The sequence below is a fragment of the Primulina huaijiensis genome, chromosome 12 (assembly GCF_012295235.1).
Source record: "Primulina huaijiensis isolate GDHJ02 chromosome 12, ASM1229523v2, whole genome shotgun sequence".
NCBI lineage: Eukaryota > Viridiplantae > Streptophyta > Magnoliopsida > Lamiales > Gesneriaceae > Primulina > Primulina huaijiensis.
Genome location: NC_133317.1, coordinates 2,291,263 through 2,313,730, shown reverse-complemented (window position 1 = coordinate 2,313,730; position 22,468 = coordinate 2,291,263). Strand labels below are relative to the sequence as shown.

Below are 22,468 nucleotides of genomic sequence, written 5' to 3'. Positions count from 1 at the left end.
AAACAAATTAGACAGTAATACTCTTTTAATTAAGCAAGCATTCGATATAATCTTTGGTTATATTTGATTTAATGTAATCTTTATATAAAACTAATTAGACAGTAATATTTGCAATCATAAAAAATAAATATATAATTTTGATATGTATTTCACCAATCTGTGTCCACCTATTATGTCTATTTCTATATCCATTAACGATTTGTTGAATGTAAAATTTAAATATGTTCAAGTGAGCAGCCAATGTATCAAAATTATATATATACATGATCACATAAAGATAGATGCAAAAACAACATATTCTGTGATCATTATTATTTATTGACAGCCGATACATTTTGAGTTTTGGGTTTTGTTGAACAAACAAACTCGGGAACAAAAATTCACTTTATTAATCTTCTAGAGCAGCAAGTCTCCAAAAATAGGACCTTCTGAATCAAAATCAAATCTCGGGTAAAGAAAAATGGCACAATAATAATAAAACGATCTTGAACTTTGTTAAAAATGTTCCGTTGTGTAGAGAGAACGTGGAGGCCATCACAAAATAAGTCTTCTAATATCGCTGAAATTCGATCGTAGTTCTGTCAGGAAGGTGCCTGTAAAAACAGATTATTTGCAATAAGCTTATTCCCTTGGAGTCCAGAACAAATAAATCAGAACAGAATTATAAATGACAACTGCGTTGAAGTTACACTTTTGGCCAGTACTCGAGCGGCCATTAGATGAAAAAGAAAAATGTTCCTCAACGAATGATTACACATGATTAATAGAGTGCTTAGGCATTTTCTTGGAGAATGGAAGGCATTGCAATCTATTTCAAAGCTACTTAAATGCACCAAAATATTCATATTTAACCTAGTGCTAACCTTTTTAGTGTTTTTAATATGCGTGGTCGGGAAAGAGATTTGAAGAACTTGGGGGAGGGGGGTTCACCTAATGAAGGATGAGAATAGGTGAGGGGAGCAAGTCACCCAGGAGATATCCAGCTGATATTTAAAACTTTTAAGTAGGGAAACAAAACAAGGCATATCACAAAATAAAATGAAATTTTATCCGCTCTAATTAAAGCACCTCCAACTTTTCCATCAAAAATACGATGGTCAGCAGACAATGTTAGGTTCATTTTTGTCACAACAGCAGGCTTCTCAGTCCCTGAAAGCGAAGAAAATCGAAATTCAAAGTCAGCCAGTGATGGTAAGTTAAAATAGCACATGCTGGACATTAACATACAGACAGATTACCATCATCTCCAATTACGGGTTCAACAACTTGATTGCCCCTACCGACAGCAAGAATGCCAGCCTTTAAGAAGGAAATTAGCCAAGTTACACCAGCGCTGACATTTATTTGATAATACCAAGAGCTAACGGGAGAGATATATAAATTTTTAGTCCCAAGTTTACGATCTGGTTGACATCATTCTTATTTGGGCTTATAGTTCAGGCAAGTTTCTCTGTGATTGCCAGGACACGTGTGTGCAGAGGGACGTGTGTGTCTGAGAGAGAGAGAGAGAGAGAGAGAGAGAGAGAGAGAGAGAGAGAGAGAGAGAGAGAGAGAACCTGTGGAGGGTTTATGATCGCGCAAAAGTAATCTACAGGATACATCCCCAAATTTGAGATGCTGCATGAAGAAGGGAAAACAAAATCAAGGAAGAAAGAAACAAAAAATGGCCATATGAATAAGGATAAGATGAAGCCACCTGAAAGTGCCACCTTGAAACTCATTGGGCTTAAGCTTTCCTGTTCTTGCTTTTTCAGCAAGTTCTTTGACCTTTAGCCACAATTAAAAACAGAGAAAAGGGTTATGTAGTATAGAAAACAATAAAATCACAAATAAAGTATTTAATGGAATGGCGAGACATTAATACCTAAAGATCTAGAATTTATGAATATTGTAAATTTAATCATGTGAGAGCCATGAAAGTTAAAAAAAATCAATGAACCCTCAACTCCAACTCCCCACCTCATCAGCAAGTTGTAATAATGCATGTTCATAAGAGGAGAAACTATATGAATGAATCTTGTAGAACAAAAGTAGGAAGAGTAAGCAGTTGCAAAATTATTACCTAAATCTTAGGGTAAACATCTATTAGAAATGACCAATCAGTTTAACACAAAGCAAAATGCTGAGAGAATTGACTTGAATCTGATAAGAGTAACTGAACAATATCAAACAACTGAACCTTGAAGTACAGCATCACAAACAACAGAAATTGACAGTATCCGTCTGATTCAATGTAATCTTATCCTTCAAAAAGCAAAATGATGGCATCTAGACCAATTGCAGCAAGTCATCCTTTCACTGGCACATGAAATTGAAACACCTTCAAACTTGTTTGAACATACCTCTGAGGAAATGGATGATATAGACTTTTGATCAGCATTCCTAACGATTGGAGTCATCAAGCCCTGGATATCGTGAAAAGATAATGAGACCAAGGTTTCCATAATAGAGAAAAAAGAGAATGATGATGCACAGATTACCTTCTCTGTAGCTACTGCAATAGAGATATCAATTGAATCACGTAAAATTATTTCACCTTTCCCAGCATCCCAGTAAGCTGCATGTTGAGCACATAATCTGATACGTGGACTAGAAGTAGAACAATAAAAGAACATACTCAATTTTTAAAGATAGGCATTTACCCTTGCACACCAAGAAACAAAATAGTTGAAGTTTATTCACATCCATATCCTTACTCAATTACTCAAACTTGTATAGTTATATCAATAGAATAATTCAAACAAATTGATTCATAATTGATATTTAATCCTAATTTAATATATTATTAAATCCAAACTAACTCAAATTAAGACTAAACTAGACCATTTTTTTAAAGATGACTTTTAGAGGGTTTGTGTCAGTAATGACAACAATTGACAGAACAACTGATGCGTTGACCTATGATGAGAGAGGCAGCTGGCAGACATTAAAAAAGAGATTGCAACATATATTTTCTTTGTTCAATCATCACTGTCATATGAGCTCACAATTTAAAATTATGCAACCATCAGGCACTCTATTTTTTTGTGTATCTACTCTAGTCCATTGAGGTAAGGGTACGAGGGTGATGGGAGAAGTTTTATAGGTGAATGGGAGATGAATCAGATTTTTGCTCATGAAAAAAATTTAGGTTCAAAAGATAAGTGAGCAATTTAAACTTGAGCAAATGAAAGCTTAAATCAAACTTGAACCTGTAAGATATCGCATCTAGTAGGTCAATGCAAATTCGAAGAAGGGGATGCATTACGGAACTGGCATTGGCCAGTTAATGGCTGAACATAATCACAATTTCATTAACTCAGTTTGTTGCTTACTTAACATTGGGTTTCATATCTATAAAATTGGTAGTCACCGGTAATAGGATTTCAAAAGAGAGCGTGCTTGGTATATAACTCAAACACACACACCAGCGCCTACCAGACACCTTGGGACATAAAAAAGAAAACTAGAATTAGCACAATTGCGAACTGTTTTAATAGATTTGCAATGGTAAAAGGTTTCGTTATCAAATTATTTTTTAGCAGAAGCTTAGAGAAATTTTAAATTGCTAAAGGCTACTAACAATGCTTCATTACGGCCAGAGGTAGCCAAAGATTCAGTTGACCAATTTCTTAAAGACAACAGATTAAAACTTAAACCAGTTTATAAACATGAAAACTCATACCATTTGCTTCTGGTATGTTTTTCAAAGCAACTGCAACCGCTTTGATGACAATATCATTCACTGAGACTTTAACATCATATTTTGCTGCAACACAATGTAAATTAGATAACTCGACTCTAATGGTGCCTTTCACGAGGCAGAGGACTAAAAGAGACAGAAGTCTCTACCTTTAAGCTCCTTTCTGAAGGAGAGAAGAGGATCCAGAATAACATCTAAAGCAACAATCAAAGGTAAGCATCACAATCGTAATGTAATAAATAAAGTTGAATGCACATATATCTTGGAAGTTCAAAACCTGTTGATAAATATAAATGGGGCGTGGATTGTTTAGATTCCAATAAGCGTGTTGCTATCACCTGCATAACAGTGAAGAGAACGTGTTTTTGTGATATCAGCAAAAGAATGTTACAAATAAAAATTAGTAGTAGTAGTAGTATTTACATATGCAATCTGTGAAAATGATGAGAATTAGAAGAAAAAAATGTAAAGAAAAGCTTTCAAATGAAGTTATGTAGAGGTTATCACATGAATTTTTTTTCAATTATTTAAAATATCAAATTTTATGACATAATGTGCAACAAGAATTTGGATGTTTATAGCATTTACCAGATCCTGGACAGAAAAACTAAAAATCACCAACCACGGGCCACATAATATCAAAGTAAATAACTTGTGTAAGTACCTTGCGAATTTGACTATTTGGAAAATCTTCATAAGCATCTGTCTGCTGTACGATGGCTTTTGATCCTACTGACGAGGAAGAAGTTTGAGGTTGAGTTGTAGGTGATGAAGAACTCTTATGAGATTCAGAAATTTTGGCAGATCCTTTGCCAGATTTCATTGCAGCCAAAACGTCACCCTTCAACAAAGTACCACGAGGACCAGATGCTGTTATTGATGATGTATCCAGCCCATGCTCTGCAATTAGTAACTTTGCAGCAGGACTAATCCTATTAAAACTCAATTTCTGCATTTTTATGTCCTTTGGAGTACTTTTTTGAACATGCTTTTCATCTTGGACACCAGAACCACCAGTACCAGATGTCTTTACAGCTTCAATATCATTTGGATCCTCAACCTTGACAATTGATTAAACAATTCTTATGAGAACTATAATTGTTCACTAACGCCATACTAAGAAACATATTACACAGCTCATGTTTGGGGAAAAAGGAGAGATCAGTCCAAGGTCGCTAATATAGAACTTACAGTTACTGCAATAGGCTGGCCCACAGCAACATCTTTTGACCCTTCTGCAACCAATATTTTGGCCAGGAACCTGCATCCAACACAGTCAACTGAAAATGAAATCATTAATTAACTTGATCATAGAAAAGTCAACATTTTCATTACCCTTCTTCAAGACTTTCAAATTCGAGGGTTGCTTTGTCTGTTTCTATTTCACAAATAACATCACCAACCTCAATCTGCAATGAGCAAAAGTATAAAAGCAACCGAAAAACAGATGCATGTAAAAATCATAAACTGTAAAACAGTTTCCCACAGAGAAATTAATACATCGCCATAAAAATGCAGACTGACCTTATCACCTTCTTTTTTCCTCCATTTCACAATATTGCCCTGGTTCTGTAAAGCAACCAAAACCTCTTCAGCAATGATGAGCAAACCAATACAATATATAGACATTTGACTTCCTACCATGGTTGGTGACAATGCTGGCATTTCAAGCACAATGTGAGGAGGAAGTTCAGAAGGGCTGATGTTAACAGAGCTCGATTTCTGTGTGTTGTCTCCAGGTTTCAAATTTTGTTCACTAGATGTTTTATCTTGAACTTCTGACCCACTAACAGTTGCTGGAATATTCGCCACAGCATCTGGATCCTCAACCTAGTCATCCAACTCAAATTCATCACACTAGATGATGCCAACGACATTGATAAGAAATCAAAATTATCAACGAAAATAGGGAATATAAGTGTAGTTATATCTTAGGAAAGAGTCAGGGAAGACTATTCGACCATTAAGAATCTTCATCACCAGAAGTTTGACAACAAAACTTCAGAGATGGACTTTTGCCGGCGTGGATTAGAGAGAAAGGATCCACGCTGATAAACTTCTTTAGAAGAGCTAAGCTCGGCAATAATATACTATGAAAAAAGACGGGAGAATGAAAAGCTTCGATTCTATTCTGCACAGAATAGGTCAAAAACTTACTGTAATTGCTATAGGTTGTCCCACGGGAACATCCTTTGTGCCCTCAGGAACCAGGATCTTAGCCAGAAACCTGCAAGTCATTTTCCAACATTGTACCACAAGAGAACCATGATATTCACAAAGCAGTTAAACATTCTATCCTACATGACTTCCATAATAAGAATACATGCAAACAAAAATAGAATTGACAGCATAGTTCGTATGAGAAAGGTATCACAGTATACGCATATAACAGCAAAATACAAATATATAATGCTCAGTCGTCTGTAAAATCCTGATACATGTTGCTAGACCAAGAGAATTTTCAAGATAAGATACTTGAGATTAATTAATCTAATATCAAAAGCATGTTGCCATGAATTAACATCCTATCACAAGGGAAAAAATAAAGTAAATTATTTAATTTACCCTTCTTCAAGACTTTCAAACTCCAGGGTAGCTTTGTCTGTTTCTATTTCACAAATCACATCACCCACTTCTATCTGTAGGATCATAAAAACAAAGTTATTGTCAATTATATTTATTTGAATGCCAACTACAGTAAAGCCTTCATTCATCAAAGCATTCTTATTACATATGTGTGACATTATAAGTTCAGATTAACAAACTCTCCCTACTAATAGAGTTTCTTAATAAAACTGACCTTATCTCCCTCTTTCTTCCTCCACTTTGCAATGTTACCTTGGTTCTGAAAAAACATGGATGAGATCTAAAAATACCAACACATTTTCATATGAAAAGTAAAAAACTAAATTTTATCTGCCTCAGCTATAATTCACCATCGTAGGCGACAAAGCAGGCATCTGAAGCACAATATGATCAGGAACCTCTGCAATAATAACATAACTTCTTACCGAACCGCTCACATAAAATTTCAAACCAAGCAGTAATAAAACTCAAGCAAGTCCGACATCTTATTCTTTCCTCTAAGTGTTTTACAGGTTGATGGCTCCCAAAGTACCGTGCAACTAACTAATGTAGATACACACCCTTAAATGACTTTGATGAGCTTCAAATAACTTTTCTGCACTTCATCACCATGATGCTACCTAATCTCCATTTTTTTTTTCATTTTCACATCTCAAGGGAGCCAGCTATTAGAGAAAATCTAACCACTCCTAAAGTTGACCATCTTAAGCATGTGACGAAATGCCAAGATACATAAGGCGTAATATTATCTGTACCTTTCAGCACAGAGTTGAAACTCTGGTATGTCAACAATCAAGGGACAAGACATACCAAATGTACTTGCACCACAAAAATACCGTTTAAAAGGATATTTTTAATATAAAGCAAGTCTGCATGCTCACAGACAAGAAACCAAAAAAAAAGACACTTGCAGACACATACACAAAGAAGCATGAGAAGAAAAGGAAGTACAGACATCTTTCCCGTTCAAGTTCAAATATAAATTTTGGGGACAATCCCAAGTGTTCCAGTTATTAAAAAACTCTAAGTAATTAGTTAAAAAAGTTCAAGAACATAAAAATGTGAATAAAAAATACTCAATATGGACAGTATATATTTGACATGAAATTATGATTTAATCAAAATGCAAACAAGCCATTTCTCACCAAAAAAAATTCAAAGCGAAATATATATGACGAGATTTGATGCTAAATAAAAAAGTACCTGACGATGAATAATATCTGACACCAACTTGTAGCTGTGAAATCCCCTCACATTATAAGAAAAAGAACATGCAGATGAAACATGTATGTAAGTGCTAGTTTTATAACCAACCTTAAGGTCAGAAGACATATCATGAACCCTGTTGCCCACTGAAAAAGATGGCCTGTTGAATTTCATCATGAGCGAATAGGAACAACACATATACAACAGATATATATGCCGTTGTCCAATTTATTTGTTCAATGCTACTCAACAAAACTGTAAAACTGTTCGATCACGGTGTATTCCCCAATAGACTTCACTATTTAAGGTAGACAGCGTAATGGATGGAAGTTTAGGGCAAAAGGGGGGCTTTAGCTACCCAATTGTTTTAATACAGAACTTTTCATTACTGTAGCTTATGAAGCTAGTAAGCCTCTATGAGATAGACCTCAGACAACCTGTTGGATTACGTTGGAACAAAGTGCTGATTAGCTGAAGATATGCCAAGATAGGCATGGGAAAATAGTGAACTAACCATGGGATAACCAATTAGATGTCGTAGATTATCACACCAGATGATAAATTTATCACATTTTGTTTTATGGTTAATATGCCAATGAAACATAAGAATCCAGTTGTGCACTAGTTGCAATAATTAACGATTAAGAAAAATATAGTTCTTATCAACCAGCTGTTTTTTTTTAAAATAAACTCAAGGTATCAGATCACCCTATTTGAAAAGGGAAAAATATTAATAAATAAAATTTACAAGTTATAGATTGGGTTATAGCATTGATAAACAATTGAGACCAAAATAAATAAATATCAGAGGTCTGTAGATGCAAACCTGGAGTAAGTGGTCTTGGCATCAATACCTTGATTTAACCCCCTACAACTGCAACATCAGTAGTTTCAAAATGAGATAAGATTTAGAAAGATCAAATCGATTATAAATCCATTAAAAATAAAATCACAAAATAACTACAACACCGGCATTGGAAATTACATCATGCAACTTTAAGTTAAGAGAGAAATCACAGAGTGAAGGACCCTTGCAAAGTACACTAGTCGGTCACCAGCTTTACCAAATACTAAAAAGGGATTTTCCGTTTACATCTCATAAATTATTAATCTACACAGAATGGACATAGATTTAGATGGTCCAAATAGTGTAACTAATGTATGACAAACTATATTCATGGAAGCAGGAACCCCTGGTCAATGTTGAGGGTTAGTGAAATGCACAGTTTTAGGAGTATATTACTTGTAATACAAAATAACATCCTAATAAGTAATATCTGTATTCATCATAAATTATTGAGTCCATTAGCTTTTATCAAGCAACACGAGATGAAAGGAAATTCAGGCCCAAGCAAAAAGAATAAAAGAGCGAAGCAATAGAAATTTTTGAAACATAGTGATTCAAGTTTCTACTGTGTCATCACAACAGAAACCACACCAAATCACAAGCATTTTAGTGTTTACGAGTATTTACATATGAGTGAATTTATATCGCAAAGTCCAAAAATTTAATGCAATGGGATAGCTCACAGTAGCATTTTCTCAGAAACAAGGAACTGTAAAAAGGAGTGAGACTGGTGAAACGAACTTGATGTTTAGTGATTCCAATTTCGTAGAGTAGCTTGTCAGAATGGAGGGCAAAGACAGAGCTTGAGTCCCCATGACCCAAATAGGATTTGTGAACAGGAACAAGACTCTTTGTCCCGGACACGTCAAAATTTTCTGAGCTTGCTGGGAGTTCTTTATAATAAAAGACACTAACTAAGCTCTCCTTCTAGATATCCATTTTCTCAATGAAAAGAAGCACATCTTATGATTCAGATGAATCTTTCTCCAATATCTAGTTATCCACAATATTGTGGTATTTTAGTACAAATCCAAAATAATAACAGTTTCTTCATGTTGTTGGTTCCAAAAAAACAGATCTCTAGTGTTCACCATTTCACAAAAGTTAACTCTACCATAGAAAATGCCTACGTAAAAAGTAGATAATATCAATATCACCAGAATAATATATCGTATTCCCCTATAATTTTATAGACAGGTAGAGATTTACACTTCTCCCCACGGACAGTCGCAACACAGAAACAGAAGTGGCTGATATTTTCAAATTTAATCACTAATATTTGTTAAAATATAAGTTTTTCCCCCAAATACAACAACTCTCCACTCCACAAAAATCCTCAATCTTCCCTTGACCATTCCTATTCCATGGAAAATTCTAAGTACCAAAACCAAGCTACGTGGCCCGTGATGTCTTCGAAAAGAGGTACCGGACCAGGAATGTGATCGATGGGATATTTAACGTGTACTAGGTGTGAAACTTGCATTTCTGGCAATACTACACAAAATTTTATATTTTTTCCTTTACAGAGAGACTGCCGTAGCCGTAGCCACCACTAGGTCTCCCTGTTTCATACTTATCAAGTAGACCAGCATTTATTTGCTTTTTTTAACTATTCATCCGGCCACCAGGACTACTTGAACATTCAATATCGAAACAAATAGCTCATTTCTAAATCAGATAAAACTTCACAAGACCGTCGAAACAAAGGCGCTAAATTATCCAAATATACAAAGACAAAGAAGTTACCGATTCAGCAATGGATGAGTGGAGGAAAAGGAGATAAAACGAGCCCTGAAGAGAGAAGGAGCTCGGCAGATCGCCGGATTTCTAAGCCTGGATAATGCCATTGATCATCAGATGTGCTTCGCCTTTCTTCGATTCCTTGCAAATTCTTCTGCTCGCAGTTGTAAATTGTAATTTCACGTACATGACAACTTAAAGAGCAATAGGAATTTTTGCATCTCTCTTTCCCTATTTTTTATTTTTTTTAAACAAAATTAACAACTACAATTTTTATATTCAATAAAATATTATTTATTTATTTATAGTAAATAACATATACATTATATAACTTTAACTCAATAATTCGAGTTTGATATATATGATACATTAACACTTCCTTTATACTTTTCTAATAAAGAAATCAAATAAATGAATTATATATTTGGCTTTTTTTAAATAAAACGAAAGTTTTGAAAATTAGAATTAAGAAAAAACTTCTATAAAGAAAGAATGTCTTATCAGAACTTCAAATTTCTAAATAATACTATATTTTGAATAGAAATTAGATTATTGAATTATACATACTTGGCTGTTTGATCTCGAGTTGTTTAAAGATTTGGAAAGGTGAATTTTAATACGAATCCTCGATTATAAGTATTCGTAGGCAATTATCTTTGGCACAACTAATATATTTTATATCATGTTATAAATTGTAATGATCATAGATAGTACTTCCAATTTGAAACATTATTTGGATATTTTACTCCATAATAAATAATAAATTTGTTAAATAACACAAACCCACTAAATTATTTAAAGAATAAACATCAGTCATCTATATGATTAGATGATTTCAAATATATATAAAGTCGATTCAAGGTCAATAAATTGTATAACAAAAATTTGTGTGAGACGATATCACGAGTCGTATTTTGTGATACAGATTTCTTATTAATATCATCCATGAAAAAGTATTACTTTTTAGGTTAAGAGTGTTACTTTTTTATTGTAAATATCGGTAAGATTGACAAGTCTCACAGATAAAGATTCGTGAGACCGTCTCACAAGAGACATACTCAAATTGTTTTGATCCATACGATTAATTATCATTAGATAAAAAGGAGACAAACTCGATGCATAATTAATCAGTAAAGAATCGGGATCTCCATGATTTCATATAAAAATAATTGTAATGTACAAATAATTTAGTCACAAGAGGCAACAGCGAGAGCAACCCCAAGATCATTTGAGGTTGCACATACATACATTCTGTAAGTTTCAACATCTTGTTGATAAACCTTAGGTGTACCTGCAGCATAGTAGCTTCCCTCGACCCGATCACGTTTGGAAAAAATTATCTCCCTCAAGATGGGTTCGTGGCCATTGAGGAGATTTCCCATGCTCAAAACTTTCCTCCACGACTGGTTTGCAGTTGGTGGAGGGAACATGTTGACGACCACATTTCTGTCGCTTGATCTTATTTGTTGCTTCTTGTCAAAATCCTATCATGGGGAGAAAAATCCAGATAATAGCACGAAGAAAGATGTACTATACGAGGAGGTATAATTGTAGATCAAATGGGGTTCGACAAATATATCAGGAAAACACATTCCAATAAGGTGCACCCCTTTGTACCATCTTCCAAGTAAAAATAAATTTTTGTTCAAAAAAAAGATCGATTTCCCATCAGGTTAGGCCTGAATACAAAAACACTCCACAGAGATTTGATTAAAATTATGACATTCCCGAGCATGAGAACACCCAAAAATTGTTCGAGGCTTCGTATTAACCTACGAGCAAGGCATTATCCCGTTGATAGGTTAACAGTTGCAAAAAGTAGCACCAAGAGTTTACCTTCTTGGTATCAACTTGCACAGAGCCGGTTCCCATTTTAGGGAGATAGTAATCGTAGTAATCATTAAAAATTGCTTGGGTAAGGTGTGGGGATTCCAAGAATTTGTGGTGAAGAGATGCTGCTACTAAAATTAACTTCTCAACGTGTTCAAAGGTCGTACACAATCGTGTGAGGTCTTCTATAACATCATCACCAATCAAATCGTGCGCTGTGGTAGAAACAGAGCATTAGTAGAATCTGGAAAGCACTTTCTCATCAAAATAAATTTTCAAGATATTGACAACATTACTTTGCAGATATTTTAGAATCGATCCCATGGTAATATACAACTGTCCGATTTTTGTGGTCATGTGCTCCAAGCCACCAAATGAAGTCTGATTAACAGTGTCAGCTGCTGCTCTGAAAGCAGTACAGATTACTTGTTGCAGCAGTTGGTGCGGTTTAAGCGTCTCCAAATAATGAAGAACCTAGCAAGAGATGATACAGTGATTAAAAATTAAAAATAAATAACTAAAAACCACTGAACAGTGCAATAATGGAGCAAGTCTACGAGAAAAGAGTAACCAAACTATCACCCGAAAATCAGGAATACCTTTTCTCCTTCTCTATTTGGATCTAGCAGTGGCTTTTGTTGGGAAGCATTTAAAGGCAGAGCTTCATTCCAGATCTTTCTCCACAAGTTTCCATGATCTGACATTCGCTCCGATAGTCTTCCACAAGGAGGCCACTCGACCGCTGACCCTTGATTTGTATTACTTTGAGACACCTGATTATGTTCCATTCTAGCATCATTCTCCCAATCTTTAGGTGAATGCCACCGGATGAAATCTTCGAAGGCGGAATCTGGATTAGAAGCCTTGAATGCAGACATGTCTGCAGTCGAGAATAAGTGATCCTCGTGAACAGACATGAAGATTGAGAAAAATATAACAGGTCAACATAAGCTGATTATCAGAACCATTCAGAATTATGCATAGCTCGCATAAAACTATCTATTTGGCATCCTGGGTTCCATTCATTGAAAGAGAGGAAGGAAAGAATTACTGACAAACATCAAATCAAAATATCTGAAAGAAGACTATAGTGAAGAAAGAAACAGCACATCAGCTACATGCTGGCCTACCACACCGTTGTTTTCGTGTCAAGCAAGTTATGTTCTTGAAAAGCATTAACATAGATGAGCCTAACGAACAGTGAGATCTCCAAATAAATTCTCAATTTTTCATTCATCACCGAATGGCACCCAAGTTCTTTAAAATATTGCAAATCTCAAAATAACAAAACAATTGTTGGATGCTGATATCTAACTTCCCCAGTTTTACTGCAAAATACTAAATACCAGTTCTGCATAAAGAAAGACATTTTCTTCTAGAGTAGTACAAAAATTTACTCCAAGTGACTAACAAAAGTATAGGCATGATGAAAGAAATGCCGTTACCTGATGCCAGGATATCTTTCTCAAGTTGAGCAGAGAAATTCTGCAAAAAATGAAGGCAGAAGATAATTGCCCGCTCTATGTTCAATTTTGAACACAAGAAGATAGTGGAGAGAAAACAATACAATACAGCATGTGATAAGTTAAGGCCAACATCCAATACAAGTGGCAAAAAATCTTGTTATTCCCGATCAATTCATAATTTATAATAAAACTATCACCCTGATATAGGTATGAAAATAATCCAATCAAATCGCAATACAATCGGATCCATTATTTTTCATAATCTCGATAGCATACATATATTGAACCCAAGGAAAAGAAATGGTCTTCAAAAGCTTTAGCCCATAATCGTTTGACTCCAAATAATCAGTCACAAAAAAATGGGCCCAGAAGGAGCTTCTCAAACTAGATCCAGTCAAATTTACTATTATTAACATTGAGAACTTGCACATGCTATCACATATATCCTTAACTAATATTATGTGAATGATATGCAAAATACTTGGAAGAAGTTTTACAGCCCTTGATACTTGCGAATCAGGACTGAAGAGTAAAAAGAACAACAGAGCATCAAACTCCCAGTCGAAATTCCACTGGTAAAACCAATGTATTCCAACTTAAAATTGAGGCTGAAACTTGACATGCAAAATTATATTTAAGAGGAAAAAATCATATCCACTAATGGGTTAAACTTACAAATGAATCACCCAAGGCTTGAGCAGCCTGTAGTCGTTCTTCATGCATATCTTCAGTCATAGGAGGTGGATCCTACATGATCATTAAAAGGGGAATGCATGTTATTCCCTTCAGTATTATTTGAGCAGGTTCAATAGTGTATGGGGAAGAGAGGAAAAAGCTTTAAACAACCGATAGATTTAGCAATCAACCTGTGTTATTGGAGCATGCATACTCTTGCATGATTTCAAAAGCATCATAGGCACGGGAACTCCACTTGAATGCTTTCTGACACATTAAGAAGGCATTTTAAACAGATGCAGAACATAAACATACCCAGAATAACAAGCACATGCGTCCAGAGCCAAGCAAGAAATGAAATAAAATTAAATCCATCTCTCCCAAAAATAATCTCAGCTATTTCAAAATATTATCTATGCTACTATACTAAGAGAGGCTATTAGAATAACATTTTCAGGGTGTCTTTGCCAAAAATGACCTATAAGTAGATAGATAAAAGGACAAGTCAGAAACTTTATCCTAAATCACAACTCATACCACAAACCATGTTTCTATATTTATTATAATGTATATCTCGCACATACACCGTGCAATGATCTGGGAAAATTCCATTAAACAATTTTTAGTTGGGCTCGTTAGTTCAGGGAGCTCTTTTTTTTTTTTGGAAAAGAGTGGTCACCTAAAAAAATAAGGATAGTACAAAAAACCATAGAATCAGTATGAAGTAATCTATATATTAACTTCATCAGTTTCTTGTCCAAGGTTGACAGAAAAGAACAGCAATGGCAACCAAATATTTTTGGCAAGCCCACAAAGTCTAGGTCGAGATGGTAGAAAAACAGAGTTGTCACTTGCTTTTCACCTGTCTTTTTTCCTTTCAACGCCTTCGTCAACATCATGAGAAGAAGAAAAATCCCTTGGAACCAAAATATCTTCCTGCAGTCAAATATGCACTCAATCACAGAGGTTAAAAATAATGAGGTACAACAGCCAAAAGGAACAAAATGGAAATCTACACGTACATGAACAGTATCGGAATCACCACTTCCACCAACATCATTGCCTTTATCTTGTTGACATTTCTTATTGATGCATATTGCAAGCTGAAAAATTAACATATAGAGTATTTTGATTCAAAAGGCATAGCAGTATAAAAATGAATTTAATCATTTTAGATATTCTTCTTCAAAGAGAGAGACAGAGAGATGGCATTCTTCATCACATTAGAATCAATCAGTGTCCATAATATCGCGAGACTATAAACAAATCACATGTAGAAAACTTACAGAAGAACCTCAGAATGTTATCTCAGCTTCATATTATCTCCCAACTAATGTTTCAGTTCCCCAACAGCTTCATATTATCTCAACCTCCCCCCCCCCCCCCAACTAATGTTTCAATTCTGATCATAATAAGAGAAGGTATCATGCCATGATTATGAAGAAAAAAGGATCAATAGCCACAGTATATAAAATTTTCTCGCCACCCACTCCAATAAAGTATGATTGTTTGGCAATAACAACTCAATGAAGAAACAAGATAATGATTGAAGAGGCAGGAAAACAAATGGTGACACTCATATAGAGAGAGAGAGAAGAGGGGACGTGATTCTACAAATTTAACAGATGTGCTATGATATCCGGAAGTATATAATTTGTGTAACTGAAACCAACCATGTGCAATTTCTGATTGATCAAGCAGGTAGATAAGTCAATTGTGCCATTGACTGGCATTCTTGGAAGTGGCTGTGATTCTTCCCAACACCACCGAACCTCCCTTACAAACTCTATCCAGAGTACAGCAATTGCTAATCAAATGAGCAGCAAACTGACGACAGTGAGAATAGTGTAAAACGACAGTTAAAAGAGGAGGAAAATATACAGATGCACACATTTTCTTAAAAAGCTCGTTAAGAGATTATCTTGCTAAAACAGAGCTCGAGAGAAATACCACGTATACCACAATTGCCAAACCAAAGGGCATGTAAACAGAACTGTGCAAATAGTGATTCAAGAGCAGCGCCTTTAACAGCTTGCGAATTTCTATGCTCCCCCAAAGATAAATCCAATTGAGCTCCCGCAACTGAGTGGAAAAGGTATGTCAATGAGCATCAACATAAAACCAAGAGCAACCACAACACATTAACACCAGTCACATTTCCTCTTTGTACTTTATAATGTTCAATAATGACCTATACTATCAGCAGCAACAATTAACCTTTTAAAGTGAATATAACTATATTGTTAATTCAATACAAATTGAGTTAATGCCGTAACCACTTTCTTCCATCTTTCCCTTTTTTCATGCATGCCAAAGAATAGCACTTATGTTGGAATATAAAAATTATTAAGATTGTGTTTGAATCGATGTATTTGGATTTGTGGGAGGATTTCAAATCAAAGCATTTCATATTCTGACTAAGTTGATGAATAAATTTGAAATTGAAGCATAAAACTGTTATTAACTAATACGATGTATTTCAAATCATTCATTCTAATTTTGAATTAAATTGATACAATAGATTTGATGTGTGGATTTGAAATGGATTCCATTTCAAATCCACTCAAATACTTCAATCCAAACGCAACATGAGGGAATTATACAGAATCAAAAGAAAAATCAATCAATCAAAGGTGATTTGGAAAGCAAGAGTGACTATGACATCACAAGCAAAATAAAAAGTTGAGAGGCTACCAAAAAATGGACAAAACTTTGTACCTTCATGAAATAGATCTTTTAGCACACGATCAAGAACTGTTGGGGGAGGCACAACTTCTGATGACTTCAAAGTTTCAGAACCTGAGTTTTCAGCTTCTTAATTAATAGAACGAATCGAATAGTAAAAATAACCCAAACAAATATAAAAGGAAAAATTATAAATTAAAATAAATTATTCTTCACATCTGACACATAAAGATCATCTACATAAAGATCTTTAAACCTGACACAAAATCTTCCACAAATTGAGCATCCATTGACATTTCCAATGCCCTAACCAGAAGGCGCAGTTGTGATGCAAATCCAATGGTGTTTCCACCAGAAACATCACTGTTAAACAAGAGCACGTGTCTCAATCACTTCAAACAAGGGTTAAAAAAATCAAATTCGCCTTAATTTAAGATCCATAATTGATGATAAAATAAAGCAAGTTCCTTTGAAATAAGATCAATCGATCAAAGAATAAATGTTAAAAACGATCTACCCAAGAAATCAGTTAAACCTTTACAACCAAAAATTCACAGAACTAACATTTCTCTCTTGATGACCGTATAAAATAAAATAGACACTATCTGATTCATTCATTTTCAGAAGAAAGGAAAATGTCATAATCGAAGAAGATAAATTTTGGACGAGGGAAGGGGGTACGGAGAAGGGATTTTTCTGAATAGGGCACAGCAGAAAGGGGAGTGAAAATTGAGCAACCGGAGTAGAGAAAGAAAGTAGCTGATAAGTACAAAAGCAGTGTGAATATCCTGGCATTACTAGGGATTCAGTTAAGTTCAATCTCCAAAGTAACCACCAAAATGATTAAAAAGTGTATGGCCACGTTGTTTTATAACTGTACTTGTCCAATCTCATCAAGTACTGAGTAGCATAATCATGGATAAAGACATTAGATCTTTGTCTCTGTCAAGAAATACTACATGGATCATCCAGTGCTGCAGCAGATTTAAAGAGAGATACAACTTAAGAAATATGGAAATTGGGAGGTAATGTTAAACTCGTAAGTCACAGGCCGTGTTGTTAACCAAAATTTTTTATAACGCCTTATGAATGACTTCAAGGAAGATGTGCCAACCTCAATGTACTGAATCAAGTCAAGCACTAGGCTCGAACATAACACAACAATACTTAAAGCTGCTCAGCAAAAGTTATAGACAGACATTGGCAGTTGTGCATGCTATAATTAGATCAGGTTAACATGCTGAAGGATTGGGTTGAGTCCAAACAAGGACCAGGACAGCAACAACCACTAGATTACCTTGTAACCTATCTTGAACACAATGTTAAGGGCCGCACCAACATGTTGCTATTAAATAATGAATTTGAGGACATCATTATACAAGTTGATGCTGAGGACAGCACATGTAACCTAAAGTTTCACCTATGTATGCTATATTTGGAAATAAGAAGAATAACAAGCATCCGTGATTAGTCTAAGTATCAGATAATGTGTTTTGACTAGCATTTCACGATACCGCTGAATCAAACCAACTTCAATCTTCGATTACCAGTACTTATTAAGTCTGGGCTTCTAGCGAATGCATTTCATTTTCCAGAAGATTTGAGAACAATATCAAAAGGAAATTATATATCATTGGTATCAAGCAGAAAATCCAAATTTTAAGGTGTGTGAGCTGACGTTTGGACAGGTGCTGACCTGGATTTAGCATCAGAGGTTTCTCAGAGGAAAATTTTAGGTTAAAAGCACTGGAATCGATTTCACACTTGATATCCTCAGGAGTAGGCCAAATCAAATGATGAAAAATATTGGAGTTGTTAAAACAAATATTGTCTGACCACTCTATAAGTGGCTGTCCTTTTTTAGTAACTCGCCGTACAAGTGCCAACTTGTAGAGTGGCATATGAATGCAAGCCCCGTATTTCAAACTTCTTGGTTAGCATTTCAAATTCGTCACTTTCCTAATTGACAAGGACTCCAATAAGTTAGCTCAAACTTGAAGCAGACACATGTTGATCAAAAGCATGTTGTGTGTTCTGATGCATACGGAGAATAACATTATCACATATACAAAAACACTACTCTTACAGATTTTGGGAAATTTATTATCACACATACAAAAACGCTACTCTTACAGATTTTGGGAAAAAATTGGTTTCAAGAACCACTTGTCAGCTTCCAAAGGCGACGCATTTTCCAATTCAGCCATATCCAGAGAACTTTCAGCTGTTAACTCAGACCATATTGCAAGCAGATGAAATCCTGAAGAGGAAACTACACATACATAAAAAAAAAAGAGAATTTTTGCGGTTTTGAGACTTAATGTCTGCAACTTAATAACACCAAATAAAGCAACAAAAAATTTCAAAAAGTCTACTCAGAGAAGGAACCAAGTCAAGAGAAGGAACCAAGTCAATAATAAGCTCACTCCAAATAAATTTGCCAAATGTATTCGCAAATATGCTACAATTTTACTCTTTCCTGGAAAATGAAAAGGTCCGCATCTGAAGAATCCCTGATTATTTTATTTCACACTTCAATGGAGATATTTTTGCACATAGGATTTCCATAATGTAGTATCTAGACAAAATCATTAAAGCCACTCCACTCTCATGAATTCCAAAAGACAGTTACAATCTGAAAGAGCACTAGAAGCAATCAAAAAATAATAATTATTATTATAATTATGCAATCACATACAACAGAATATCTACCTTTGACAGGGTTCTCCGCCGAGTACCACTGACTCCAAGGACGGTCATCATCCCATTGAGTTTTTCCATGGTTGTCACTCTTAAGACTTTCACTGGATTCTGTGCCTCCGGCTTCAAATTCTTGCACTTCATCTTCCTCATCAGAAATAGGGGTTCTGTAGGTTAACTTCATCTTAAATTGGACTTCAAAATTATGCATTGACAAGTCCACAGCAGTATAGGCCTTCCGGTATGTGTTTGGAAAGATGGACTATCATATCAGTATACGATGATAATATATCCGCACATGCAACTCAAAGATCTAGAAAATAACCTATTCAAACCAATGAGTATTGAGTGCAATAAGGTAAGCTAACATAGTCGGTCATACATAAATGAGCATAACAAGCATGATTGCTCACAAAGTACAATGCCCAAGGACAAAGTTTCCTGGCTATTAATACAATAATGGGAGGGGGAGAAATGTCGACAGACCTTTGTTTAAACATAAATGCTCATAGAAACATGACGGTCAATTCCATGAAGGAGTTTCCCATTCACCAAAAGAGGGATATACATTTAAGAAACAAACAAAATGACACGCAAACAAATATTCAGACCACGTAACGTGGATTCCAATAAATGCAAGAGCCTTTGAAGCTAAAACTAAGTACCAAATGGAAAAACAAATTCAAAATTATTAGTTATTACATAACAAGCTCGAGGGTGTTTTTCCAAAATTGAGAAAGGCAAGAACTCACGAATTTAGAAATGAAAAGCTCATATAATCCTTCCAAATGCATAAGCTTTATTGGAACTTGGCTACCAATGCGGTCAGCTTCAAATCTTCTAGTAAAAACTGTTCCCATATTTTGAATACCGATGTAGGCTTTGCGTGAAGGATCGTGAACTGGAACAAATGCTGGCCACAGGCTGCAAAGATGAAATGCAAAACAGGTCAACTCCTTTGTTGTACTTTTTTTCCTTAACCAGAAGCAGAAAAGCAACATGTACTTATGCTATGATGTCCAACAACTAAAACCATCACCAGACTACCAAGAAAAAAGAAAGAACAAATCAAGCAATGATGTCTGGAAAAAAAAGTAACACTGTTTTACACTCAACATCCTCGCTGTTCTATTGTTCAATGCACATCCGGTTAAGCTTTAAAGACAATGAAGGGTCCGATTTGATACAATTTATGCATGATCTGAGCCACATTGTAGGAACCATAAGCAAGACCTTAATACCAATAAATTCACTGATGATAATATCATACTCGCCCTTGCTTTGCAAAATATTAATCCAAGTCGCTAGAAAAGCTCGTATCACAAGCTTATAGTCTTCACCACAATACAGGACGCGATTCATTGCAATTAGGGGCAAAATACTAATAAAAATCGAAAACTGCTGAACTATTTCTCAATAAAAAAATTGAAAAGTTCAGACAAAAAGGGTAGAGCAGTAGAGCTATAATGATATTAGCAGCCAAACCACGAACAACTGGACAAAGCAATGGCAACTGCACTCAAAAGTTTGCTAGCCTCTGGTGCATCGAGAACCACACCACTTGCACTTTGGGGAGCAATCACCTACAAAGTGCAGACTACAAGGGTGAAAAGACAACAATAAATAAACAAAACCAGGTACTGCTGCGCCAATTAATGAGGGAAAATAGAGGGAAGAATAGAGACAACTACTGACCAAAAACTCATTCACCCCAAATGATAGTTGCAAATCATGTAAAGGTTGATTCCAGTCAGCGACTTTACCTGAATCGAAGATGATTACAATTAAGATTCAAACTGGCTAATAATTAATGCTGGGGCTAGGGAAATACCACTATTACTTGTTTGGAAATAGTACTCCATGCAATAGCTTTTCATAGCATACTTGAACTCGGATTTAACCTTGTACAAATCCCTCAAAATATCGGTTTGAACAGCATCCTTTATCTACGGTCGACATCCAATTGTTAGAGAAACAAAAAAGCTCGGACCATAATAACAGTTAATATAGTTGTTTTGGATGAAAACCAGCTACGCAAGTAAACTCGGTATACCAATAGATTCTTTGGACCATCTGCCACCCATTGTCTACACACAGCTTCTATTTCAGAAATGAACCTATAAAATATGCAACTGGTGATAGCAGTATTGCATAAATGTGTTCTATCTTGTTCATTATAGGTGTCATAAAATGCAATGCCAGACTAAATATTCGTACCTTTCCCATGAAGACGCCAGAGTAAAGTCATCAAAATGCTCAAACTGCAAATAAATGTGAACAGAAAATGGAAAACAAATCATCAAACTAAGCATACATGTAAACATGAACACGTTCAAGATGAATGCAAAGAAACATAGGTCATGCCTCCTTTTCTTCTTCATCATCATCCTCCTCCATAATGCGTTTCGAATTGCTGATTGACGCCATGTACAAAAGAATTGCAGAAATCAAGTCACAAATCGAGTTATTTGAGATCCGAAAGGTGTAACCTTTGCAGGATTTCAAAGAGCAAGAGTACTACTATTGCGACCTGAACAATTTCTGCCTATCTGAAGATTTCGGATAGGTTCGGGTACCAGAATGGACACCGGAGCGAGGATTGAAGGTCTGGTTCTGGTTCGGGTTCAAACCCAAATGATCGGATTAGGACTATTTTTTAAATTTAATTTATTAAATATTTGGATTTAAATTTATGGATTAAGAATTCTATTTGGTACAAAAAATTTAAACATAATTTAAAACTTGATTTAACCATTAAAATTAATTTATTTTAAATTAAAAAATATTGTATTTCTTATTTTTAAAATTCATATTTTTTTATCAAAGAAGAAAATTAATTTTAAACATATGAAAAATGTTTTTAATTAAATAAATTTTTTTAATAAATGTAAAAATTATAAAGTATATCATCATGAAGTTAAAAATAAATTTATAAATTTTGATAAATCAAGTTTTTAAGTATTAAAACAATAAGTTTTTTTTAATAAAAATGTCTTATTTATAGAATTTTTTAAAATAACAATATTTTAATTGATTTTAAAATATTTTTCT

The 22,468-nt window shown here is 34.8% G+C and overlaps 2 protein-coding genes across 9 annotated transcripts; both read right to left on the bottom strand.

The window, feature by feature from the left end:
- Nucleotides 1–243: 243 nt before the first annotated feature.
- Nucleotides 244–10,267, bottom strand: LOC140989696 (dihydrolipoyllysine-residue acetyltransferase component 1 of pyruvate dehydrogenase complex, mitochondrial-like). Of its 2 annotated transcripts, none has more exons than XM_073459032.1 (23): nt 10,068–10,267; nt 8,301–8,342; nt 7,583–7,634; nt 7,472–7,505; nt 6,619–6,668; nt 6,483–6,527; nt 6,248–6,321; nt 5,840–5,909; nt 5,324–5,512; nt 5,207–5,251; nt 5,018–5,091; nt 4,874–4,943; nt 4,347–4,742; nt 3,960–4,020; nt 3,832–3,876; nt 3,665–3,748; nt 2,481–2,557; nt 2,343–2,405; nt 1,697–1,767; nt 1,557–1,617; nt 1,239–1,299; nt 1,069–1,149; nt 244–593 (listed from the first exon to the last, which is right to left on the bottom strand). In XM_073459032.1, exons 1-23 carry the CDS (start codon nt 10,166–10,168, stop codon nt 535–537), a joined length of 1,905 nt encoding a protein of 634 aa, XP_073315133.1. In that variant the 5' UTR covers nt 10,169–10,267; the 3' UTR covers nt 244–534. The 2 variants fall into 2 exon arrangements, with proteins under 2 accessions (XP_073315133.1, XP_073315132.1); XM_073459031.1 differs by having other exon boundaries at nt 8,301–8,348; nt 10,068–10,266.
- A 916-nt stretch (nt 10,268–11,183) lies between these two features.
- Nucleotides 11,184–22,049, bottom strand: LOC140989645 (uncharacterized). 7 transcript variants are annotated; one of them, XM_073458948.1, is made up of 22 exons: nt 21,782–22,046; nt 21,635–21,678; nt 21,471–21,534; nt 21,249–21,363; nt 21,113–21,180; nt 20,903–21,000; nt 20,170–20,341; nt 19,430–19,679; nt 18,851–18,977; nt 16,974–17,080; nt 16,751–16,831; nt 15,983–16,114; nt 15,706–15,839; nt 15,055–15,135; nt 14,895–14,968; nt 14,224–14,299; nt 14,033–14,104; nt 13,337–13,376; nt 12,491–12,771; nt 12,188–12,365; nt 11,898–12,106; nt 11,184–11,545 (listed from the first exon to the last, which is right to left on the bottom strand). In XM_073458948.1, the coding sequence occupies exons 1-22, from the start codon at nt 21,842–21,844 to the stop codon at nt 11,249–11,251; spliced, it is 2,763 nt and encodes a 920-aa protein (XP_073315049.1). In that variant the 5' UTR covers nt 21,845–22,046; the 3' UTR covers nt 11,184–11,248. The 7 variants fall into 7 exon arrangements, with proteins under 7 accessions (XP_073315049.1, XP_073315050.1, XP_073315051.1 ...); XM_073458949.1 differs by having other exon boundaries at nt 21,258–21,363; XM_073458950.1 differs by having other exon boundaries at nt 19,430–19,652; nt 21,782–22,045.
- Nucleotides 22,050–22,468: the final 419 nt, after the last annotated feature.

Excerpts from the sequence above, each read along its gene's own strand:
- LOC140989696 (XM_073459031.1), bottom strand. The coding sequence starts at position 10,168 with ATGGCATTATCCAGGCTTAGAAATCCGGCGATCTGCCGAGCTCCTTCT. Across the intron at positions 5,513-5,839 it reads GACAACCTATAGCAATTACA|GTTGAGGATCCAGATGCTGT; the intron begins GTAAGTTTTTGA and ends TTGGATGACTAG. Across the intron at positions 2,406-2,480 it reads TTGCAGTAGCTACAGAGAAG|GGCTTGATGACTCCAATCGT; the intron begins GTAATCTGTGCA and ends CACGATATCCAG.
- LOC140989645 (XM_073458948.1), bottom strand. The coding sequence starts at position 21,844 with ATGGCGTCAATCAGCAATTCGAAACGCATTATGGAGGAGGATGATGAT. Across the intron at positions 14,105-14,223 it reads TGCATGCTCCAATAACACAG|GATCCACCTCCTATGACTGA; the intron begins GTTGATTGCTAA and ends ATGATCATGTAG. Across the intron at positions 12,772-13,336 it reads GAAAGATATCCTGGCATCAG|ACATGTCTGCATTCAAGGCT; the intron begins GTAACGGCATTT and ends TCTCGACTGCAG.